The sequence below is a fragment of the Nanorana parkeri genome, unplaced genomic scaffold, assembly GCF_000935625.1.
Source record: "Nanorana parkeri isolate BGI_ZX_2015 unplaced genomic scaffold, ASM93562v1 scaffold258, whole genome shotgun sequence".
NCBI classification, from domain to species: Eukaryota; Metazoa; Chordata; class Amphibia; order Anura; family Dicroglossidae; genus Nanorana; species Nanorana parkeri.
Genome location: NW_017306526.1, coordinates 1,145,704 through 1,172,581, shown reverse-complemented (window position 1 = coordinate 1,172,581; position 26,878 = coordinate 1,145,704). Strand labels below are relative to the sequence as shown.

Below are 26,878 nucleotides of genomic sequence, written 5' to 3'. Positions count from 1 at the left end.
GCTGAATCAAGGGAGGCAGGTTTTAACATGGCTTAATGTTCATGGAGAGATGTGTTCTGGAAACGCATAGATCATGTAGTGTGTGGAGTGCGTATTTGTGGTGCATTCATGTTCCAGCTTATGTGCACTATGCCAGGTTTAGCTCTGTGGGAGTATTCCATGGAGTTAAGCAATATAGCTTTTCATCTTGTAAAATGTAGATTTATTCACAACTATAAAGCTTTCAATTTTTTTACAAGTGTCAATACAGCTTACAATATTTACATTGTTAAAGGTGATCGTTCAATGTAATCTGCTCAGTTAAGGAAGAGGAAATGCACACATCTTTTTAAGTTTACTATCCCAGGGGAAATATTCAGTCTACAGTATGTGAAACCCCCTTTAACACCTCCAAAATGCTACTTCTGGATAATAGTGGCCTATTATGCCACTTCTGTTTTTAGATATATTTTTTAATGTCTTGCTTTGTCCTACATGAGAGAAATTGATCTAGAGTATATGAACTCTCGTACAGGTCTTACATGCAGACAACAGATGGCATATTTCTTTCCCCATGTTTTGTATAGTAACAAACTGACACATTTTGTTCAGTGTAGGAGCATTTTTTGATAAACCTGACAACAACTAGCACTTCAAACTGATTTTGATGAACAAGCATAAGCAGATTTTACCTCCAGTAAAAACTGCAGGTTATAGAGACCCCATGCATTAGGAGATGAGCATGCCAAGTAAATGTACTGATATACAATGCATTCTTCCACCCACTATGATGTAATGTCTTTAACTCTGACACTTCTGGGAGTGTCGGACGCTCTGTGTTGCAACACTGGCTGCTTTCCCTCCCTCACACTGACATCAGCCAAGGTCCTGGCGGTGGCCTGCGAAGCACGTATAAAACACGGGTCAATGAACTAAAGTTCTGTTTGTAGCACGACGGCAGGAGGATGGTGCAGACGGCATTATAAATACTTTTACTAAGCATGCTTCTCTTTTGCATGGTGTCATAACAGGGTAACTTTAAAACGATCAGTTGATTAGAGATTTAACCCCTTCATGACTGAGCTTGTTTTTTAGTTTCTGTTCGTAAATGACTGACACACTTTTGACATTTTTGCTGTGTGATTCTTCCACGTCAGTAATATACTTTCTTACAAAGTGCACCCACACATATTATATATTTGTTTTTTAGAGGACAGATAGACACACGTGATATAAATATGTAGCCCTAACGCCTCACTTAGGACAAATAAAATATAAAAAAAGAGGAAAAAACGTTTAAAAAAAACAAAACACTTTTTCCCCAGTTTTGATTTGTAGTATTTTTTACAAAACCAGCACAGCTAAAAAAAACAATGCATTAAATACATTCATTTATTTGCCCTTTATTTTTTTACACTTTTTTTTTCTTTACACTTTTCACTATTTTTTAAAAACTTTTAAAATTTTTATTTAATTATATCAAGCAGTCATTGTGAATTAATCTGACTATTACTGCTTGATAAATTAATACATTTTTGGTTATTAGGCTGCTTCAAACTTCTGAACAGCCAATAATAAGTTAGTGACAGTGATCCTGCAGAAGTTCAGGATTCAGCTGTCACTAAAGGTTTTCTGATCGTTCCAACAACGATCAGAAAACTGAAACATTCTTCTTTCAGGAATAGATACATTATGTATCCCTGAGGCTGGGTTCACACCTAGGTGTATCGAATATGCGTGTTTGTCGCGCGTTTCGAGCCGTGCTGTTTTAATGCGATTCGCGACAAACGTGCGTTTCCGAGGGCTACCTGGCTGTATCCCAATGGATACGCGCGGCAAATACGCCCCAAAGAAGCTCCTGTACTTCTTTAGGCGTAGGGCATTTTGTAGCGCGTTCATACGGCCTGTAATACGCCCAGGTGTGAACCATATACATAGGAAATAATGGGATTTCTGTGTTTGAGCGTTTTGAAGAGCGTAGGAACGCGCTACAAAACGCCCAGGTGTGAACCGGGCCTGAAAGTGAAAAAAAAAAGCCAGTATTTGACCGAGAGAGATATCTATAGAGATCTATAACGAGCTGTCAGAATGCCGAAAAGCCAGCATGTTTGCCTGCTCTGCTTTGACTCTGACACCCGATATTAAGGCATCAGGTGTCTGAAAAAGGTTGACCCTTTCATTAATGGATGCCTCTATACTGAGGCATCAATTAATAAATGGTAACCGCTGATTCTCAGCGGTTACCAGCCCTCTAATGCAGCAAATAACTTGTCACGTACAGTGTACGTGACAAGTCATTTGGTCCCTTTGTGGTGGGACGTCTCCCGTCACGAAGGGGGTTAAACAGCTGAATTTTCTCCAATCTCAACTCTTAAAAAGCGTAAAGCCGGCTCTGCCCCTCCCGAATGTCAGAGCTTTTATAGGAAGCATTTCATAAGCACAACACAAGGGCCCTTGGCAATGTTATTCTGAAAATATAGTTGCCTGGATGGCATGCTGACCACAATTTTGGCTTGTTCATACTATACGGTTAGTGGTCGGAGTGCACTGGATCACATAGATTCAGTGCACTGGGTTGTGAGGGGGCGTGGCAGTGCCATTTAATGTAATGGCACTGCAGATACGCCTTTTCCCCCGCAGTGCGATCGCCCGCACTAGAACGTGTGGTACAGCAATGCCTGTGATTTACCACCCCACCCGCTCCTTCCCACCCAAGAACGAGGGAGGTTTAATTATGCTGTTTTGGAGTATTAGTACGAGTACTCATGCAAATACTCGGTATCGCCGCCGATACCGATGCTTGTATCGGTGCATCCCTAATGCGAACCATTGCATTCATGCCACTAACCGAGCCGCAACACACAGGATGTGGTGTGAACGGGCCCTAAAACAATGATTTGCGGTCCTAGAGAAAAATTTAGGGTGGGAGGTGAGAATGCGATGGGGTGTTAGAAATGGGGCCATGTGGTGGGGGGCGAAGGGGGTTCTTCACGGTACGAGTGGTTAGGGTCTGGAACTCACTGCCATCGGCAGTGATTTCAGCCAGGAGTGTGGAATTGTTCAAAAAACTCTTGGATGATTTCCTGAGGGACCGTAATATACAGGGGTACAAGTACTCCTAAGAAAGAGATGATGCGCGGACCTATATGGGTTGGACTTGATGGACTTATGTCTTTATTCAACCCCAAATACTATAACTATGGTTTTCACTGAAATTTAACCTTTTTTATTTCTCTTTTTGGAATTTGCCCAGTTAGATTTGCCTTAGTTTGTGGCAGATTTAGCTAATCATTACATACAGGCTGTGTCAGTATATCTTTTTAAGAGCTCTTCTATAATCCTCTCTAAAGCTTGATATAAGTGCTGCACTTTTAATCATATACTATTGAGTGAGCAAAGTGTCATTCTTTTTTACATTGGAGACTATTGTGAAGGGAGGTAACATAAGTTTTCAAAAATATGCATTCAGTGGGATGTCATTGTCGCCTATGGCGGCAATAGAATTCCCAAGTTTATGGCAGCAAAATAATCAACATTAAATGTTAGTCATTTCTGTGCGTAGACATGTCTGTCCATTTGGAATTTGCTTCATTGTGGATTAAGTGAAACCTGGAGAAAGCTTGGCGCAAAAATGGAACCATTGCCAGTCATTTTTCAAGTGATAGAGAATAAACCCAATTGGTCACTATGGAAAAATTCTACTTTTAAACAACTTTTCTTTTCTCGTACAGTTTTGGTTTTATTTTTTTGGATTTTGTTCCACAATCTACTATACATGTATAGTGTATCTAAAGACCAGACTTATTTCCATTTTGTATAAAGCAGGGGTAAAATAAAACTCTCATTAGGGAGATTTCACTGCCTGTCCCGTAGACTCAACAGGAAGTAAGAGGATATTTTTTCATTGTGAGGGAAATACCTTCCCTCCTTCTGTCCCAGTGGGAATGGAACATTTTTCTATTTGCCGTCTTTCATTTCCGAGGACTCTGGTGATCAGGACAATTGGAGAATGAATCTTCCTAACTGGGACAATACAGAAATAAAAATCTGACAGATTCTAACGTAGCCTACTGTATCTAATACAAGGTTTTGCCATTTGTTCTACGTTAGTATCTTGCTTTTTTGCAAATGTGTTTTTTGAGAGGGGTAGAGTGTTAGAACGGCAGCTAGCATATTGAGGCCGAATGGGGCCGATCACAGGAGTCTAAAGCTGGCCATACACCTATAGATTATTTGCAGATTTTATATGGTTAGATGGAAAAAGTGCAAAAGATATTTCTCCATCTACGCTAAACTGTGGATGGAGAATCTCCCACTGGGCCAAGCTTCAGTATCTTAATAGTTGGCCCCACTGGCAGCCAAAATACCTGAACAATGCCTGCATCCAATCAGATTGTTCAGGTATTTTGACAGCCATCGGGGCAGACTAGCAAGATACTGAAGCCTGGACCAGAGGGAGATTGCTCCATCCACACAGTTTAGCGTAGATGGATAAATCTGTTGCGCTTTTTCCATCTGACCACAGAAAATCTGCAGATAATCTATAGGTGTTGGCCAGCTTTTACAAACCAACAGTAGCCAATCCTGCCTATTTCCATGTAATCTCACATGCTGCGATTTATCTGTGAATGATCGCAACTAGACACAAACGGCCTTTGTCCAGGTGAGGTCGATTACTTACAAATAGCTGCGGGTGGTGGCAGCTGTCATATGGTACAGTGCCTCTTGCCCACAGCTGAATGTATGCGACTCATGCAATTGACCCAGTTTGCAAGTGTGAATGGGGTATTAATTGGTAAGCAGTGGAAGCTAAAAACAAGTTTGTTTCTGAAGCTTACATTCAAACAAATGCCACATAAATGCACCTTAGAAAGACTTGTATGATGTAATTCAAGGTATAGATATTCCTTTTTTTTTTTTAAATGGAAATCTGATTTTCTAAGAGATGGGCTTGTATTGCTATTTGCTTATTGCTCACTTGCTTTTTATTTGTAGACTTCTATTCTGAATTAAGGGGCATCTGCTTACTCGGATATCCTGATTTTTTCCTCTTTTTGGAGCACTTATTCTAGATTCTTTTTTTTTAAAACCCCAGCATTTGGCAAGTTCTAGGGAGTTTGTGAACAAAGATTTTGTTGAAAATCCTTTTGACACATATAAAGTCCCATAGGCAATACCTTTATTGAGAAAACAGACACCTTTCTACCTTCTCTGTATATTTTTTGTCTGTCACTTGAGCCAGTTGTGGATGAAGCTTTGTATCGGGCTGTCAGAAAGGACACAGATAGGTTGAGAAGTCACATTAGGATCTTTTAAAAATGAGGATGTAAGATGCTTCCTTTTGAGCGTTAAGGGAGACATTTTCAAGGAGCTGTCCAGTATGAGTTCATACTCTAGGTCACAAGATTTCCGAACAAAGGACACCCACCCAGTATTTATTTTCAGCTATGAAAGTTCAGCACTTTCTGGAAATTCTCCAGGATTTAGGGACCCTTTATCAATTGCCAAACTTGTGCAGAGGTTTGCCTTAGTAAGAGTTCCTTCACTACGTGCACTTTCCTGTCCCTGTAGAATCAGAGGGAAACGGCATTTGAAGATTGTAGACACGTGACAATAAGATAAGAGCTCTCACTGTATGTTGTGGCTGTTATATGACTGACACTGTTAATTCTGTTATAGAATGTCATTGCACTCATTGCTGTAAGTGGTAAAATATATAAATATATTTACACTGGGGATAGGTTGCTGAGGGAATGGTTGTAAATAGAAACCGGTGTAAACTAAAATCCCAGTATATAATGCAAGTCAATGGGAAGTGAGGGAGTTATGTTCCAGACCTTTCTCAACATTGACATAAGTAATAAAATACAGGTACATTATATTTAAAGCTGCTGCATGAGCTCTGCACAAGGTCTGAAACCATTTCTGGGTGCTTTTTGACGTGTGTTTTGGGTCATTGTCCTGCTGTGAGACCCAACTTTGTGACACTGGACACTACATTGCACCCCAGAATTATTTGGTGGTCAGATTTCATAATGCCATGCACACTGTCAAGGCATCCAGTGCCTGAAGTGGCAAAGCAACCCCAAAACATCAGTGTACCTTTACCATGTTTGACTGTAGGGACTGTATTTTTTTTCTTTGAAGGCCTCACCTCTTTTTCTGAAAACAGAATGATGGGCTTTACCAAAAAGCTGTAATTTTCTTTAGTCTGTCCACAGCACATTCTCCCAAAAGATTTTTGCTTCCTCAGGTAAGCTTTGGCAAACTCCAATCTGGCTTAGTTTGTGTCAGCAGTGGGGGGTCCTCCTGGGTCTCCTAATATAGCGTCCCTTTTCATTCAGATGGCGACGTATAGTGTGAGCTGACAGTTGTAACCTGTGTCTGAAGGTCAGCTTGAATGTCTGGAAGTTAATCGAGGGTCTTTATCCACCATTTGAACAATCCTTCGTTGCAGTCTTTGATCAATTTATAATGTACTATTGCTGGGATTTGTTGTATTCCTCTATAGCTGGTGGTATTCTGTATTGTGCTGTATAATGTACTATTGCTGGGATTTGTTGTATTCCTCTATAGCTGGTGGTATTCTGTATTGTGCTGTATAATGTACTATTGCTGGGATTTGTTGTATTCCTCTATAGCTGGTGGTATTCTGTATTGTGCTGTATAATGTACTATTGCTGGGATTTGTTGTATTCCTCTATAGCTGGTGGTATTCTGTATTGTGCTGTATAATGTACTATTGCTGGGATTTGTTGTATTCCTCTATAGCTGGTGGTATTCTGTATTGTGCTGTATAATGTACTATTGCTGGGATTTGTTGTATTCCTCTATAGCTGGTGGTATTCTGTATTGTGCTGTATAATGTACTATTGCTGGGATTTGTTGTATTCCTCTATAGCTGGTGGTATTCTGTATTGTGCTGTATAATGTACTATTGCTGGGATTTGTTGTATTCCTCTATAGCTGGTGGTATTCTGTATTGTGCTGTATAATGTACTATTGCTGGGATTTGTTGTATTCCTCTATAGCTGGTGGTATTCTGTATTGTGCTGTATAATGTACTATTGCTGGGTTTTGTAGTCCTCTATAGCCGGTGCCATTCTGCATTCATTGCTGTATAATTTTACACTTTTCATTTCACTATATTGCACACCACACTTTTTTTCTTTTTTACTTCCACCGCTCCAAGCTTGCTCCTGTGATGGACTACAATCTTAATACAAAATAATAATCCCATCACTGGAGCCATTTTTTAAAATGTATTTTATTTTTTATCTGATTAATCGAACTTAATCGGCTAACTAATCGATTTTGAAAATAATCGTTAGCTGCAGCTCTAAATACAAATTTTAAATATTCACTATCTGTGTGCCACCTAGGGAGAATTTTGTTTGCTTTCTGTCCCATAGACACAACAGGCAGTGAGAAAATCTCCACAAAGTGAGGGAAATCTCCAATTCATAACCGTCAACATAACAAGTGCCCCATTGGAAGGTTTTCCTGTTACTGTTCTGGGTTTTTTTTTTTCCCCTCGGTTTCATTTTCATTAATGGTGGTCACCAGGATATGTACACCAATGAAAACCAGATTTCAAATCCTACTGCATTGTAAAATATAAAATAATAAATGTTTGGTTTAGATGCCCTTTAAAACTGCAGGTTCTTGTCACAACCATTATTCTGCCTTAGTATGGAGAAAATGGAAGTTTCATTAATCGTTCAACATGTTCAAAGAACCAAGCAACCAAGGTAAAGTATTCCTATTATAAACACTCAGATATTCGCTGACTCCCCAAGGTGAACATGGCTTCCTTTTAATATAGCAGTAAGTGCTTGTTGCGAATAGGTGTCGAAAACCTTTAAACTTTCTATGACAAGTTTCAAGGTGGCTTTTTGTGCATTTAGATGTTGCCTTATTCTATGTTGATATAAATGTAGACACTAATGTGCCATCTTCCAGTGAGCATGCAGGAGTAGAGATCAACAGATGTCTGGAAAATAGTTTTCCAATAGAAGAATTTCATTTGGCAGTGAAAATTTGTAGTGGAGGAGTCTCAAAGACCTTTTTAACATTTCTATAAATACTGGTCTGCAGATGTTGGGCTGCTGTCTGCACTTTCTCGTGGGAGTGCTTGAGGCCTGTCTGATTGTCACCAAGCTGTTTTCTATCGCCATTTTAATTGACAAATCTGGTTATTAGTTTTTAGTTCGTGTCATTCACTTCTACTTTTTTTTTTACGTATTTGTGTTCTAAGAATTTCACTTGCATTAGTCATTGACTGTTGGGTTAAAAAGCTAAAGTTTTTTTCATTTTTTGGGGGGATGGTTACAAGAGCATGTAATTTTTCTTGCATAATAAATGTTTATACATGAATTGGCCATACAGCTGTGTACTTGTTAATTTCTCCTTATTTTAGAAGCTACTCAAGATTTGTTACAACTAAGGTCACTGGAGCCATTTTTTAAAATGTATTTTATTTTTTTATCCGATTAACCGATTAATCGAACTTAATAATCGGCTAACTAATCGATTTTGAAAATAATCGTTAGCTGCAGCTCTAGTATATCTTGCTAAACAAGTCATTTTTAAAAACAAATTTAATTCTTTCCTATTTTAATCTGCAACCAGCTGTAATTTTCTGTAGAAGCCAAATTAAAGTGACAAATTAAAACCTCAGATTTTTTAACATCAAACAATACTGTAATGTGTGCCTTACTGTAATCCATGGTTGTTTCCCTTCTCTTTGCTGCTCTTCCTTTTAAATCCTCATCTCTTCTCATGCTTGGGGAGAACTTCCCTTTTCAGCTCAGGGCCTCTTCCTGTAGTGCTGGCTCAGGTTACAAGCCTATACAAACGTATACACAGACACCGTGTATCCATTCCTGAGACAAGGCAGTCTGCTGCAAAACAGAAGTTCTGCCCAGCATGAGAACAGATACAGATTTAACCCCTTCGTGACTGACGACGTACAGTGTACGTCGCCAGCATCGGGGCTGTTTAAACAGACTCCCGGTGACTTCCGCCGCCGGGAGTCTGTTTAAACTATTTGTGTTTTGGAGCATTTAATTAAATTTATCATTACATTTTGGGGTTTAATAAGGAGTTGCGCTAATATTGCGCAACATAAACATTTGCAACTACCACCATTATATTGTATAGGGTCTTGGCATTGAGAAAATATATAATGTGTGGGGGTTTTAGGTAATTTTCAGGTCTAAAATGTGGAATATAACATGGGTGCAAAAAATTTAAAAAAGGCCTTAGTCATGAAGGGGTTAAAAGGAAGAGCAGCAAAGAAGGGAAACAACCATGGATTACAGTAAGGCGCACATTACAGTATTGGTTTATGTTAAAAAATCTGAGGGTTAATGTCACTTTAAAGGTAAAGTCTATCTTAAGAATGCACACACATTCAATAAAAGCAAGAATGTGCATTTATTTTATTTTTCTGCATTGGAGATAGTAAAACATTGCAATGACAATTGGTGAATTGCTGGTGCAATGCTCTGGCTCCTCAAGACGACTCTTCCTCCCATCCCTGTCCATACTGAGGTGCAGTCATTTGATAACAGGGATGGAAGTGTCAATGGACTACAAGTGAATGTGCAAGTGTTTACATTCCAAAGGATTTTTAATTTTATTCAGCCAGTTTTGTTGGTCCAGGCACCTCTGCTGGACACCATAGAAAGATATTTGACCTCCCTGCAGACTACACTGCAGTTAAGCAACACAGCTAGATCTAGGGCCCATCCCAGCCTCTGAATCCATAGTAAGATCCAACAGAACACTCCAAAATACATGTAAACTTAACACTGAACTTCTCTTATTTGCTCTAATTTGGTCTGTTAAGTATTCTGTTTTATCTCTGAGTGCAAACAAATACCTGTTGATCCTGTAAGAATTTTAGTGAGCTCATAATGTCCTATGTACTCTGACTGTGCTGCATTGTTATCAGGGAACATTGTTCCTAGTTATTTCTGTAAACCTATGCCTTCCCCCTATCGGAGATGGGTGTGTTCTATAGTTCTAATGCTTCCTATTCTAGGGTGACAATGCTGTTCCTGCAAAGATATGGTACAATAAGTGAGCCATGACACCCTAGGACAGGACAGTTTACTGGTAAGATCACCAGGTAAAAATAAAGGAAGAAGTCAGAAAAAAAGAACTAGTGCACATCTAAGGACTGGTAAACTGCAGTATATATTTTTGCTGTTTGGTTTACACTTTAGGGAGTACCGGTCCCTTCAGCCTCTCTCCTCCCCCCCGCTCCAGCGATGGAATGTCAGTCTGTGTCCACAGGACATGTACACTCTATAGAATGTTATGACTCACAGGTCATTAGACTGCCGAAGTAGAGGGGGAGCGGCGTAGAGGGGGAGTGAGGCTTCCAGGAGCCAACTAACATCCAGTTGGCTGTGAGGTTCCGGTGAGTATATCTTTTTGTCCCTCTATGGAAACCTGCACTTAAATATTTTTCCCTGGAGTTCTTCTTTAATGTGTGGGTGACGGAGGCTGCATCTGAAAGCACCAGTGCGTCAGCACACTGCATGTAATTGTATATGATTACATGTAGTTGGAAAGAGATCACTATACCTGGATGCATTGATCATGTGTCCAGAGCTGGTGATCTCTTCCTAACCAGATGTGATCAATCACATATGATTACAACTGTCAGACAATTGTCAAAGCCAATGAGTCTGGCAAGGTATTTAAAAAGATCACCAAATTATTTGAAATTAATAATTTTCAATGAAATGTGCAAGTAGCTTTCAAATTTTAGTTCTAATTTGTCCAGGACTGGCTAGTCCAGCAAATTCAGTCCAAGAAAGCTGTGCGTGCTCTTTGGCTATATTATTTTTACACTGCACCCCTTGTTAAAATCTTGCATTTGCCAAAGGACTCAAGATTTAATTTATCAAAGTAATTTTGAAAAGTACTTTAGCAGTGCCTTCTAGGAATTCTTGCGCATTGAACATTTAATTGCTGCTAGCTAACTGCACATGCTACTTTGAAGCTCATGTTCAATCTGCAGTGTTTGCAATTAAAAGCAGAATTTGGTAAGAATTTTGATGGCTACACAAGTGTGCTGTGCACACTGTAGTCTTCCAGATCCATAATTCAGAATGCATACACTAAAGGTCTTCGTGCTAAGGATCTGCAGGCTGTCTGGTCATTGCAGGCTACATTACTTGGCAATAAAGGTGACATTCACCCATGCAGGAGTAAAATTACGCAATATACCATGATATTAAGCCACCATGTGGGCACTTAAGATTTGACAGTGCAGTCCTGAAAGGCAACTTTTCCATTGCACTATTGCTGCTTTTTTTCTTTTTCCAAGCTATCATAGGCCAGAGGTGTTGTACACAGTATGCAGTGACCACTTATTAGTTGCTGAGAACTGGTATGACGTCCCAGCATCCCTGTGGGAGTATGAATATTTATTGTTCCTATTAAGTCAGAAGTGATATGTCTTGCTCCACGGAGCAAATAAAATGGCATGGCGGTTTATTGGTACATTCTGTGTTTTTTAAATGTCTGTGACTAGATTAGTCCCACAAGGTCTCTAATATATTTAAAGCCACTGTACTTTTAAAACACTAGTCCTATTTCATTTCTAGTTCTTGTAGTCAATTAAACCGGTAATGCATATACAGCTTAGGATGATGTGAACGTTTGGATAGTCTCGTGACTTTCCCTTGCACAGGACGTTATTGCTCTGTCTTTTCCCACAACCATATGCAGCATATCCCCTGTAGACCTATACAGTGAAATGTGCTGTGCTTATTGATGGTTCACATGTACAGGCTGCGGTGTATGCAGAAGATTTACAGCACAATTAAAAAGCTGTTTTCCACTCATTTTTGTTTTATGGGCATTCACTGAAACAAATTGCCTAATATATACATTTTAGCAATAAAGGTACTTTTTTTTTTTTTTTTTCAGTAGGTATCCTAGCTGTGCAAAATCACTTAAATGTCAGATTTCTGAAGGCAAAGTAATGAAGTAATTTCTTTTTTTGGCAAAGCAGAAACCTCGAAACAAGAACACTACAGTGCACTGTTTGTCTCTGACACTTTGTTATTAACCTGATCAAAATACTTCAGAACCTGAAGGCGGGAAGGAGTAAATGAGACTGGGAGGTTTCCTGAGTATTTCCTGCAGTTTCCGGGATGTTGGGCAGTTTCAAAAAGCTCTATTTAAGACCTTTTTTAGAGCTGGAATCTAAGGGCAATACTGTGAATTTAAATAATATAACATCTTAAAACCCCTACTCGGTGTTAAATCTCCAAACAGCTTATAAAGTTAGTAAAATGTATCTATGTTTAGGTGATTTGAAACAGCAAAGTGGGGAAAATGAGGACTTTTCACTTTTTTTCTAAAGTAATATGCCTTGACACTTAAAAGACTTCTTTGTGAAAGGACATGTAAAGATTTTTTTTTTCTTCTTATGGCCTTCCTGAACTGACTCCAGAATTTTGTCCTCTGAATTAAAGCAATATGGAAGCAGCAAACTTATATGAACTTTGCGATGCCAGTATTTTGAAATATTATATATCTGTGTTACATGCTCCAAGAGAGTAAGCGCTGAGCTTAAGAATAAGGCTGCATTTGTTTTCCTTTTACAGCCAGTCAATAAAATGTGTGCGTTATGAACCTTTTTTTAATCTTGATACTGTGCTGCTTGTTCTCGCTTCTGAGCAGAAACCATTCCCACCAGTGCTTTTAAAATGTACCCTTTTATTGTGCCAAGAAATAATTTTTTTTTTTTTTTTTTGAAAAAAAATTAGACCCTTTTTTTTTTTTTTTAAACAGAGTTCACTACTATGCGTATTGTACAAAGGGTTTGTACTGGGTTAACACTATTTTTTTTTTATAATTCAGAAAACTGTGCTTAAAGAAGAACTCCAGGCAATTGAAAAATTAACCCTTGCAGTGGGCTACACAATGCGTGGGGTTAACTGTTCATTTTTGTCTAGGGGCTAAAATAAAGAAAATGCACTCGCCTGATCTTTGGCCTTGCTTGACTGCTAGACCGGCCCCCGCAGCCTCTTCTCCAGAGGTTCCAGCAGTCCATGACAGGTGCATTAAACATTAGAATGCCAAGGGACATTCTTCCACCAGAGTGGAGGGGATGAGATGTAAGTAATCCACAATGCAGGACTGAGTTTCAGGTGTGTATCTTCATTTTAGCCCCTAGACCAAAACAATAACTCTTGCACATTTTGCACACAAATAATTTTTTAACACCTTTTTTTCCCACCCTGTTTTTTAGTCTTTTTAAAAAACGTTTTTGAAGTGTCATCTTCAGTGCTGCATCCTTCGAAGCCAAATTATTTTTGATTTCTTCCAGCACTCTAAAGCTAATATAGTTTCAACAAGGGAAAGTAATTTGCTGCTTACAGGGCCTCATAAGATGTTGGAAAGATGCCCGTGTAAGGGAGGCAGCATTCTTCCCACAGATATGAAATTTTATCTTGTAGGGGTCTTGACTTGAGTAAGTGTAACATTTAAGTCCAAAGACTTAGTCATCGACCCATAAGCCCAAGATAGTTGCAAAATTGAGAGCCTTAATGAGGTTCAGAAGTTATGTAGTAGGATTGGTAAGAGTTGGCATTACTTTGTAATAGAAGAGGAGAAACTTATGTTGGTATTCGGCTACAGCTATACCTTGGATGTTGGAATTTGCCTTGATTGCAAGTGCCAGGGTCTTGATTGCTAAAGCAAAGGAATGGGGGAGAAAGAGGCACCATTGCCCTTCTAATCAGTGCCGGCGCTAGTGCAAGGCAGCACAATCGGCCATCTGAAGGCGCTGTTGGTGGGGGGAGGTCGGAGAAATGGAATCCCTGTCCCGGCAGATAACTGTGCCGGTCCCGTTCTCCCCAATGCAGCCTCACAAACTCAGCGGTTTCTCCCTACAGGCTGTAATCGGCTGCAGCAATCTGTGTCGGAGTTAACAGACAGCCGATTACAGCCTGTTGGGAGAAACCTCCGGCAGTCTGAGTGTCTGTCCCCCGTCCCGTCTACTCACACCTCCGAGCTGCGCTTCTGCTCTCAGCCGCGATCCTCCCCATTCCTGCAGCTGACCACAATAGCCAACCTGTTATTGGCTCTTTTAAATTGCAGTAGCCTATAACAGGCTGGCTATTGCACACGCCCACTGCCTGCTGTCAATCAGCGGAGGAGGGACCTGAAGTTCTCCATCAGGTCCACCTCTGCTGATTGACAGCAGGCAGTGGTTGGGTGCAGTAGCCAACCTGGTATTGGCTATTAAAAGTTGAAATACCCAATAGCAGGCTGGCTATTGCTCCCAGCAATGAAGTAAAAAAAAAAGTTTAAAAAATAAAATTAAATAAACTAAAATAAAAAATCCCCCCCTAAAATTAAAGTCCTCAGCCCCTGCGAACACACTAATTAAAAAAAAAAAGATGGCAGACGGTAGGTTGACGTGACTGGTAAAGCCACACAGCTGTGCAACTTAAAAAAAAAAGAAAAAAGCAGCCTGTGGGGAGAAGAACCCTGCGATAAAGGTAAGGGGGGGTTGCAATTTGACCGTTACACCCTAGCAATGTGGTCCGGGCTAGTACTAGCGCAAGGTTGTATAGGCAGCCAACTAAGGGGGGGGGGCGCAAAAATCCACCTTCGCCTGTGTAGGCAAAAATCCTTGCACTGGCCCTACTTACAGGAAAGAGGGGGGTGATCTAAATCCCGCGTATTGAACAAAAGTCCATTTGGACCATTTTTTATAGTGCCCGCAGTCATCTCAAATACAAATTGGGACCAAATCCCCATTTAGCCAAGGCTGTCGGTTTCCTTGTTTTAGCCAAGCGTATCAGACCATGCAGAATGTTTACTGCCTGAAAATGCTGCATAAACAGTTTGTGCTTTCGCTATCAAGCCTAGGGTATCCTTTATTGAGAGAATCTTTGCAAGTAACTTCTTGGTCTATAATTTCAGGGCCAATACAGCTTAGGTCTGCAGGACACCGTTATCTCCAATGGGAGTAATGAATTGTAACCCAGCTAGGTTCACCTAGAAACGGCAATCTTGTATACACTGCAGATTCTTGCCGACAGTGGTGGGAAACTTGCAAGAACTACAGTTATTAGGTTTTTTTTTTACCTTACCTGGTCTAAGGCTATGGCCAGGGACCCCAGATCTGTTAACTATAGATGCACTGATACCATTTATTTCCAGATCTCTACGATACTTTTCCTCAAGTACTCGCGGATATGAATTACTGATGCCTTTTTATTTTAGTCATGTGACTTTTTTCCCTAAAACTATACAGACTAATGATTTTAGGAAAGTGGTGACGTGCCAGGGCCTGGTTCCAGCTGCAAATTCTGCGCCCCTTGTAGTTCTACCATGGACTCCAAGCTGTGGAAGGACTACAAATCTCAGGAATACTTTATACAGCAATGCCAAATGGCAACCGGCTATAGAGGACTACAAATCCCAGCAATGCGTTATACATCAATGCAGAATAATATTAAGCTCCATACTCTGTGCTGCTCCCAGTGCCAGCCTGATGTTTGCAGCGGAGGATCTCAGGAGGGCTGTGCGGGGCCTCAGCAGGCTGTGCTGGTCTCACCAGGTGTCCCGATCGGTCTCTGCAGGTGTGGGAGATGCGGTGCAGGATGTAGGAGGATATTTTTGGCCAGCGCTGTAAACTGGCACTTCAATTCACAGGAAGGCTGCTGGGACCTTGCTGGGGACTTCTGCAGTCTTCCTGTGAACTGCCGCACCTGTTCACAGCAGCTTCCGTTTAAAAATTTAAAGCAGTAGTATCTGGACAAAGTATCCCAGCAATGCATTATACATCAATGCAGAATAACATGAAGCTACATACTGTGCTGCTCTGGGGTGCTGGCCTGAGGTCTCCAGTGGAGAATCTCAGGAGGGCTGTGCGGGATCTTGGGAATGCGCCTCCTGATACCATGCTTATGTCCACGAGTACTCGTACTCCCCCAGTATCGGCACTGGCTAAGGTGTTGGTAAGTTGAACTACAAGAAACACCTAGAGTCAATCGCCCTTCACTGGAAGATGCTTCTTTGTAGAATCCTCATATGTAAATAAAGGAAGTTACAGGCGGAAAGAGCACCTTCTCATCTCGTAAGGACAAGCCTAAGTCTCTGGTAGACAAGTCTTCTGCTCCCTTCCTTAGAAAAAGTTAATTTTGTCCTGCACAGGCCTTGGTTCCAAGTTGCCATTCTGCCACAACCCATGGACCTCCAAGCCTGCTGAGGCAGAAGTTGAGACCAGTTTTGCTCCCTTCCTCCTCCATTTCCTGTTTCAAATCTGCCCAAATCCTCTCCCAGATGGGCAGATCTCTTTGCTGCCCTTAGTCAGCTTGTTTCTCGGGGTCATAATTCCCGTTCCACAGACAGAATTGTCCCAGGGGTTTTACTCCAATTTGTTCACTGTCCCCAAAGCCAAGAGGTGTTTGCCTTTTTTTGACCTGAAGATCTTTACCTGGTTTTGGAGGCTTCAGAAGTTTAGGATTGAATCCGCCTCATCTGTCATTTCCTCCATCTGGGAGATTTCTTGGCCCCAGTGGATATCAAGGATACGTATTTACATATCCCAATTTTCGTTGCCCACCATTGGTTCCTGCATTTTGCTGGGCACTCAGCATCAAGTTGTTGCTTTTCCCATCAGTCTGTCCATAGCACCATGCTGCACTCCCAGGCTATCCCTAAAGTGGGACCCTTGGGAAAACCTGCCTATGATTTTTCGTGCTGGCTTCAAAACTGGGAGCGAAGGTAGCTGCATAACCCAATGGTCTAGAATTAACTCTTGTGTCCTGTGATATACTCGCAGAAATTGATTTTTACAGGTAAGACACAAATCCTTTTTTGCCTAGTGGTTAACTTACATTTCCAAGAGAAATGCTGTTTTGCACATTAGGCTTTTCCTCTTTTTTTTTTTTTTTGCTTTTTTGTTTTTATTTGAATTTTAGAATTTTATGATGTGATAATGCTGCAGAGTATGGCGTTGTTAGCATGCAGTGTATTATGTCTAAAACTTGGTTGTCCAAGCCAACTTTAATTAAGTTTATTGTAGATAAATATTGCTATGCATGCTTAAGAAAAAGGTAGATAACTCTTCCACTTAAAACACATTTTAAACCAAGTACTCAATATCCCCCAAAAATAACATTTTACTGCAGAGATGCACAAAGTAAACATTCTGATTGCCAATTTCCCTAATGGTGAACTTCATCTAAAAAATGGTGTTCTGCTCTCTTGTGGGCATTTGTGCCTAGAGGTCCCCATGTTTAAATCCTTGCCTGTAGCCTGTTGCCTCAACCTCTTAATCGACCTTCGATGAATGAACTGGGACAAAAATTGTCAGACAAACAGTGACTGCAGCCAATAAGCTGCAGTTACTGTTAAAATACCCCAAAAGCCCCTGACACTGGCTGTCTGAATACAATAGCAAAAAGGGAATATTCCCCCATGCACTCGGTTTAGCGTAAGACAAAATAATCAAACTTTTTTTTTTTCTTTCAGTCCATGGTGCTGAGCAAGATAAAGTGCCAGCGCATGACTAGTTTAACACAAGCACTTGCAGACGCCACAAGGTATCTGCACCATTAAGGTTACCATACATGTTACAATCTGACCATTTTTAATCTTTGTGCAGTCAGCTTGCAGTATTACAAGGTGATAGCACACAAATTGTGCAATATTTGTGCAGTCAGGCAGGTTCTTGTACTACATATTTGTTGGTAGATCTAAACGAGAGGTGTGCGTGTGTGTTGCAGTTTTTAGACACAGGCGCATTCTTCTGTTGGTAAGTAGATTAGGAAGATTATTCCTATTTGCTACCTTTACCCCATCATATATTTTTTTCTTGACCATAAAGAAGCATGCTTGGCATCTTTCATCTGGCTTTTACAATCTTCAATGGAAAATTTAGGGCTCTGTAATATTCAAGGTGTTCTATATATTGAATGTTCGTCAACCGTCCCTATTTTTCAACATTTGCCATTTATAGCTGCCAAGCCATTGATTTTATCAAATATTTGTTGCTTTCTATAGCGGATTGGCCTATAATTTTTTTGTTACTAAGGCCATGGTCTTGTATCTATCTTTAACTTGTGCTTTGTTTGTTTTGTTGCCAGTGCTACAGAAGATTTCCTTTTCAGAATGGCATCTAGCCATACATTTTTTGGAATTATGTACAGCATATTTTCAGAATGGTTAATTGCTCTACGTTTTCCTCCTATGTTTTCAGCATAGCTATCAGATTGCTATAGGGAATGTCTGTACAGTCCTGGCCAAAAGTTTTGGGAATGACACAAATATTAATTTTCACAAAGTCTGCTGCTTCATTTTGATGGCAATTTCCATATACTCCAGAATGTTATGAAGGGTGATCAGATTAATTGCAAAGTCCCTCTTTGCCATGAAAATTTAACTTAATCCCCCAAAAATCATTTCCACTGCATTTCAGTCCTGCCACAAAAGGACCAGCTGACATGTCAGTGATTCTCTCGTTAACACAGGTTGACGAGGACAAGGCTGGAGACCACTCTGCCACGCTGATTGAGTTAGAATAACAAACTTTAGGCATCATTCACATGAGAAAAGGCCGGCACATACAGCTCCGTGCACGGCCGTATCGAGCAGCTCCTGGGAAGGACAGGTGCTGTGTGTGATTAGTATGCAGCCCCTGTCCTTCTCTATGGGAGTACGCAGCCATACGCCGCCCTACGCTCACCCCAAGTGTTGGTCCGTACGGGTGCAGAGGCCCCACTTGGGCACAGACATCCTGTCAGTGTATGAGTACGGACACCCACACGGACGTGCGGGGCGGGTGAGCGTAGGGTGGCGTATGGCCACGTACTCCCATAGAGAAGGACAGGGGCTGCGTACTAATCACACTCAGCACCTGTCCTTCCCGGGAGCTGCCCGATACGGCCATGTACGCAGCATGGAGCTGTACATGCCGGCCTTTACTATTGTGTGAATGAGGCCTTTAAAAGGAGGGTGGTGTTTGAAATCATTGTACTTCCTCTGTTAACCATGGTTACCTGCAAGGAAACATGTGCAGTCATGTGGTTTGCACAACAATGGATTCACACAGGTTGATCTGCTGTATCAAATGTGAGAAATTATTTTGGCCCTAGAGGGCCATCGCCTAAATAGGCCTTCCTCGCATCCACTGGCGCTTTTGACATCTGATGCGGAGAAGGCTTTCGATAATGTTAACTGGTGTTGGCTTTCCTTGGTAAAGTAACGCATGGGCTTTACTGGGATCTTCCTGAATTCCTGAATTTTATCTCCACGTTGTACCCTTCCCCCAGGGCTTGCATTCACACATCCGCTGCTATCTCCCAGCCCTTTTCTCTGCACAAGGGAACTAGACAGGCATGTCCTTTATCCCCCTTACTTTTTAATTTGGCTCTAGAACCTCTCTCCCGGTCCCTTGCCACGTCCCCGATCTTTACGGTTTTCCAGTCTGGTTCCCATGACCTAAAACCTTGCTCTATTTGCAGATGATATAGTCCTCCTGCTCTCCGACCCTTCCTCCAAAGTGCCCACAGTGCTCACGCATATCAATCATTTTGGATCCTTTTTCGGGATTAAAAATCAACTTCCATAAAAACAAACTTTTACTGACCTCTCCTCATGCTCCCCTTGATACAACCACATGGCCTCCAGAGTTCAGTAAAAGTCCAGAAGCGCTCTATAACATACTTGGGTATTCACATATCAAGCAAAGCTACTGATCTTTATCATCTAAACTAGCCTTCCGCTAATTTAAAAAAATTACTCAGGAACCTAACGCATGGCGCGACCTCCCCCTCTTTATTGGGCAGATGCCATTTGATCAGGATGATTAGCTTTGCTAAGCTATTGTATCTCATACAAATGATCCCTCTCCTACTTAAGCATAAAGACATTCGCACAATACACACTGCCTTTTCCAAATTCATTTGGAGGGGTAAACGCCCACGGATAGCCCTACGTAAACTCCAACTTCCCTCGAGGTCACTAGGGGCAAATCTTCCTAACATTACATTGTATAACCTGGCGAGCTTATTTAGACATGTTAGGGATTGGACATAACCTATGTTACGAACACCCCCCCAGAGCGGAACATAGTAAGCCCCTGGTCTCTTGACGGGCGATTTACACACATCCACCAAAGCTCTACCTCCAGACATCAAGCGCAATATTCTCCTGAGACACCATAATTGCATGGATGGAGGTCCAGAAGTTATTTAAGCTTCCCGGGGTGGTTTCCCCCCTGATGCCTATCTCTTCCGCACCGGCCTTTCCTCAAGGGAGGGGACTCGAGTATTTTCTGGCAATCCAGAGGCATTTACAACATCCACGACATGCTGAATCCCCAGGGTCGTTGTAAACAATTTCAAGAATTGCAAACTGAGTACCGCATCTCGGGCAACCATTTCCTACAATATTCCCTCAATCCTTCAATTCACAAAAACCTCCCGCTCCCTAGGTTACTGCCTTCCCTTTCCCCCTTCCAGAGACTCCTATCTTCCCCATTCCCTACGCTCCTCTATGCTCCCTGTGCCTGCTCGTTTCTCTCGCGCACACATGTCGCCAAGTGGGCTGCTCTCCTTCAGATTTCTTCGGAAGACACTGATCAATTGCTACTCCGTGGATGGCTTTTGCTAAGGAAAGCCATCATGTATGAATCTTTGAGGGAAATCCTGTTCAAATTGATTCATAGAGCATTCTACGCCTTTAATTTTCCACTGTAAAAACTCTTCTCCGAATTGGCTGACTTCCTGCCCCATATGTCAGGTTTGGTCATCTGATAATGGTTATGACCCCACATTCAACTATTTTGGTCCACTGTCCTCTCCTACATGAATTCCATCTTGGGCTCCTAAAGGCCCCTCAAGTCCGCATTCTGCCTATTCCATGCATCAATGCCCTCAGCATCGTCTGCTCTTCAGGGCCCTTCCCGCTGGGAGCATTACATACATTTATGTATGTATGATCGCTGCAAAAAAAGCTGTACTAACGAATTGGCTAATTCCCCTTCCTCCTCATCCCTGAAAGATCTCCTACACAAATTGAGGTCACTAGATAAATTGGATGCCCGTCTCAACCAAACTCGTGCAACTAATTTCTTCACCTCCTTTAAGCTGTCCTGGAGAAAGTTTGGTCAGTAGAAATGGGGTCCAGGTGGTAATGTCCTTATTTCAGGACACAAAATGGTATCTCGCCTCGAAAGCTGCTGGTTCTCTGGGTGCATTAGATATCCTTTAACGTTCCAATATATGATTTCTAATACTAATACTGCTACGACTCCCCTTGTCACTCTCCTAGTCACAGTTACTATATTTCACTCTTCACCCAGTCTACTCCTTAGCCAAAAGTCCTGTGAATTGATTGTTATGGTATTCTATACTGTTTTCCACTGTTGATGTTACTTATGTATGATTACATCTACCTTACTGTTTGATCTGTTCAGAAAACTATCAATAAAAATTACATGCTAAAAAAAAGGATTCACAGACAAGGATATTGCTACTACTAAGATTGCACCTAAATCAACCATTTATCGGATCCTCAAGAACTTCAAGGGGTGAGGTTCAATTATTGTTAATGATTCAGGGCACCCAAGAAAGTCCAGCAAGCACCAGGACCGTCTTCTAAAGTTGTTTCAGCTGTGGGATCGGGGCACCACCAGTGCAGAGCTTGCTCAGGAATGGCAGCAGGCAGGTGAGTGCAGCTGCACGCACAGTGAGGCGAAGACTTTTGGAGGATGGCCATGTGTCAAGAAGGGCAGCAAAGAAGCAGCTTCTCTCCAGGAAAAACATCAGGGACAGACTGATATTCTGCAAAAGGTACATTGATTGGACTACTGAGGACTGGGGGTAAAGTCATTTTCTCTGATGAATCCCTTTTCCAATTGTTTGGGGCATCTGGAAAATACCTTGTCCGGAGAAGAAAAGGTGAGCGCTACCATCAGTCTTGCGTCATGCCAACAGTAAAGCATCCTGAGACCATTCATGTGTGGGGTTGCTTCTCAGCCAAGGGAGTGGGCTCCCTCGCAATTTTGCCTAAGAACACAGCCATGAATAAAGAATGGTAAAAAAACGATTTTGCCATCCTCCAAGAGCAACCATTCAAGAACAGTTTGGTGACGAACAATGCCTTTTTCAGCATGATGGAGCACCTTGCCATAAGGCAAACGTGATAACTAAGTGGCTTGGGGAACAAAACATTTCCATTTTGGGTCCATGGCCAGGAAACTCCCCAGACCTTAATCCCATTAAGGTCTGACAAACTCAAAGCATTGATTTATGCAAGAATGGCCTGCCATCAGTCAGGATGTGGCCCATAAGTTGATTGACAGCATGCCTGGGCGAATTGCAGAGGTTTTGAATAAGGTCAACACTGCAAATATTGACTCTCTGCATAAACTTAATTTAATTGTCAATAAACGCCTTTGACGCTTATGAAATGCTTGTAATTCTAATTCAGCATACCATAGTAACCTCTGACAAGACTATCTTCAAACACTGAAGCAGCAGACTTTGTGAAAATTAATTTGTCATTCTTAAAACTTTTGGCCAAAACTGTATGGGTCACCTCTCTATGTACAGCTATTTTGCTAAGGGGGTTACATTTAATGTCGGGTTTTTAAATGGATTTGTAACAAAAAATATAAATATTCTACAGGATGTTTACATATTGGTAAAATTGGCTTTTTTTAAAATTGGTATGATTTCAGTCTGTCAATATACCCAATGTTGCAATCCTGTATTTTACATCTGTGAAAGTAGTCAAGACATTGAAAAGAGCAATAAAAGGTGTAGTGCCCATAAGCCATAACTAATAACATCTAGATTGAAACGTACTGGAATCATTAATGTACATCACCTACAACTGTTAAAACAAACATGTTGCATCTTTAAACAAATTCACCTGAACCTGAAAGCAGGCCCATACATGTGCCTGCACCCATCGGCTGCTCATGCGCCCCAGCAACCAATACCCTAGGGCATGGTCTTATGCAAATATAACTTGACCAGAGTTAAAATCTGACCAACCCCTTCCCACCTCTTGCACCTCACTGTTGGCAACTCCCATTGATAGGTGGATTTACTGCCCAATTGTGGGGTGCAGGAGTAGGAATGGGCCAAAGCTTAACTTTCTGTTAGTTTGGAATTGCATTTAAGGACTCCCTACCCCGCTTTTTAAAGCATTTATATTGCTTTTCTATTGAGAGGGAGCAAATTATCCTTACCAGCTGTTATAATTTCCAGCATGCAGGACGAGCAGTGCCATCAAGGCCTAATTTCATGTGAACCAATTGTATCACCAAGAATGCAATCCTTTATTTTAAAGTAGCAGAAACATTACATAAATGCCAGTTGTGATAAGCTCATGGGTCTAAAATGAGCTAAAAATACATGTCTTTCCACTACTGTATTAATTTCTTTTTCCCTTAACTGACTTCTGGGTTAAAGGGATGGATTATTCTTCTCTTCTGGGTCAGCAAGTTAAAACTGTTTATCTTTAGTGAATATATATGTACACCCACCCTGCCCTAATATATATATATGGTCAAGCATCATCAAAGTTCATAGCTTGTAGCCCTTTGCGGAAAAAAGAACTTTAGCTCTGGGCAAACAAATCTGTGTATTTTATCACATTTCGCACTCCTGGAATGTTCCTCCTTCCTTGATTTCATTACAGGATCTTGGCAAAGGCTCTAGGCCAGAGTCAATGCTTCGATTATAGCCATCGACAATGGCTGCTTTGCTGGACCCTTTTTGAAAACCGACACCCGGCACAGAACTGTGGCCTATGGGTGCTAGTGGAGTTCAACATCAATCTGCATGGTCTGTGTTATGTTGCCAGACAGTAAATCAGCTGTACTGTGCGTCAGCCAGACACCAGTAGCACTTGCTGCCTGTTTCCATCTCTTTGCAAATCCCGGGCCTATCACTCGATAGACCTGGAAAGGAAGTAGTGAGGAAGTGAGTGCCACTGCTAGTTCAGAATGTTCCAGTGTGGTTGGAAAGTCTGAGAAATGGCTTGGGTGAGAAGAACAAGACCTTATTGACAGGGTTCAATCCTGGTCAGGTCTGTTTCACATCAGTTTATTAAATCCACACAGCACTTCCCTTCCCTTTTAACCCTGCGTCTTTAACACCATTACCTTCTTATTTATATTTCACAGGATCTGAACATACTTTTTTCCATTCCTAGGAGGTTTTAGTAATAGCAAAATCGTTAATGCATATACATGCATATGTAGGTTAAAGGTTGAAATGGGTCTCTTAATTTATAGCAGTCACTAAAGCATATCAATTTAGATAACATAAAACAGGATTATATAGGTTTAACTAATTGCTGCTGTACATAAAATAAAACCTTCTGTGCCACATTATTATTCTCTCCCCAACATTCTTTTCATTTATATGATCATTTTGCTGCCAGTGGTTTAAACAAATTAAAGGTTGGTAATACTTTCATTTTATTTTTCTGCACCTCCTGGTCATCAGGTGCAGTCTGGGATTTTATTGACAAGCAGGCATTCTTCAGTAGTGCCACATAGTTCCCATTTACTGTTTTATTAGGTACACCTATTTATTGCCCATGAAGAGGTGCATGCTTTTGTATACAGTGGCAATCAAATTAAACTTGCTTCATTTGTTAGGTCACCTCTTTTACCAAACCATAGAAAATGTCAGGTCTTTTATCTACAGCTATGCATACAGTGGTGTAATCAGTAAGTTGTAACTTTTTCCTAGGTTTTAAATATTCCACATTCCTTTATTGACACTTCCTGCCTTTATATGAATTAATTATTTCAGTAATAGTCGTCATTGCCAGCCATAAAAATTAAACTGTAGTATCCCATTAAATTTGCAAACAGTAGGGAACTGGCTCCATACATTGATCAGTTTAGTTTATTTTGGTAGTTAGTGGAAAAGTGCTTGTTTACTTTGGTGAGCAGTGGAAGTGTCACCCCTAACATTTTTTGTCAAGTGGAAGAAGTGCCTCATTACAATAGGATTTTAATGGAAGTAATGGCCTTCTTACAGACACCTAAAAAAGAAAAGCTCATTGGTGTCGTTGGTTATTTGAATTAAAAGACTAGAGGTCTCACTAATCTCATAGCCCTGTCTGTTAGGTCAGTGGCTCAAGGGTCTAGGTCAAGTCTTAGTGGTCCATATTTTTCTTTCTCATGCCTGTTGTAGCCTCTGTTCACTTGATTCTCTTCTAGGTTTGGTTTGTTGTACATCACATGAAAATCACATCATAAACATGGTTTTACATAATTTTGATTTAAAGGAGAACTATGGGGTTAAGGCTTTTCTCCATAGTTCTCCTTAGGGTAATGGGAGGACACAAACTAGCATCCTCCCGTCACCCTAAGCTCAGTATACCGCGAACTGCAGCTCGCGGGATACTGAGACGCCGTAGCTGAAGCGGATCCCTACAATTTTATGTCTGGATCCGCCCATCTGCGTGAGTGACAGCTGGCTCTGCCTATCTGCCAGCTGTACCCGCCCCCTCCCCCGTCCGATACGCCAGTTAGCGTTGGCGGATCGGAGGGGGGAATCCAGTCCCTCCCCTGTCACGGCAGAGAGCTGTGACAGGATCGAGAGGTGAGCGAACGCCGGTATGTGTTCGCTCACCTCCCGATCTACTGAGCCGACCTGTGACAGTCTCATTGTCACAGGTCGGCTAGAACTATGAGGTGAGTAAAAAGCACTCACCTCATAGTTCTCCTTTTTAAGGCTCGCTCTAAAGGTGCCCATACACCTTACGACCATCGCAAGACTTTTGTCTTGCGATGGTCGTATGCTTATTGAAAGCTCGTACGATCTGCCCACCTTGGACGGGCAGATCGTACTTGCGATCATCGAAAGCCCGCCCCGCTGAGGGGCGGGCTTCTGATGACTGCAATGCAGAACGGGCAGTGTGCACACCGGCCCGTTCCGCAGCTATCGGAAGAGCAGGCTAGAAACCCGCCAACAATCATACGATTCTCGCCAGGTTTTCGAGCATGTTGGTTCGACAAAAGACGTGCGACCGTACAGTAGAAATGGTCGCACGTCTTCGTTCACACTGCTCGATTCTCGTACGATCGCGGGATTTCGCCCGATTCTCGTACGAGAATCGAGCAGTGTATGGGCACCTTTTAGTCTCCACCAGTTTTTTTTTTCAGTGAAATTAGACTACTAAATGCAGGCTAACATTTGTTACAAGTACTGCAAGTTGTACATGTTTTAGCTAATTTTTGCTCACTTCAATACCCTCCTATAAACTGTTCTTGTTTTACTGCTCAGTACTTTCCAACATCTGTAACATTTCTCAGTGTAATTACAGAAATAGCATTTGATCTATAAAGATTTGTCATTGGATTTTAGTTTATTTGGGCTGTTAAATGTGTATTCCCAAGAGAAGATTGCCTTTTAATGCCCATAGCCAACTAAAACATTTTGCAATGTGATGGGGATAGGAGTGAGTACACCTTGCCGCAGTTTGATTTCCATAGCACTTTATTGCATAATGTTGGCTCCACTAAATTTCATTATATAAGCTTCTCACATCCTTAATCTCTGTATTTTTTCCTCTCTTCCCAGGATGGCTCTTATTTGGCTGAATTCCTGTTGGAAAAGGGCTACGAGGTAAGTCACTGAGAGCAAGCACAAGCTGATGAAATCACTTGCATCCAGCAGCCTCCAGAGCTTCCTCTTTGCTGTCCTTCTATGAGTTTTCCATTCCAACTCCGATAACAAATCAAAACTTCCAAAAAAGAATGTGTAGCATGGCCTGAAATCACGCCAGCTTATTGTACTATTTATCAGTGAGAGTTCGCTAGTGGATTCCCTTGTCTCCTTGGGGTATAAGAGCTGTGTACGTTTCCCGCAAGGTCAGA

At 41.4% G+C, this 26,878-nt stretch overlaps 1 protein-coding gene across 1 annotated transcript in view; it reads left to right on the top strand.

Moving 5' to 3' along the window:
• Nucleotides 1–26,878, top strand: part of GMDS (GDP-mannose 4,6-dehydratase) — a 506,617-nt gene that overhangs the window by 45,560 nt on the left and 434,179 nt on the right. Inside the window, exon 3 of the mRNA XM_018556927.1 lies at nucleotides 26,583–26,627. Coding sequence (XP_018412429.1) covers nucleotides 26,583–26,627 — 45 coding nt within the window. The remainder of the gene's footprint in view (nucleotides 1–26,582; nucleotides 26,628–26,878) is intronic.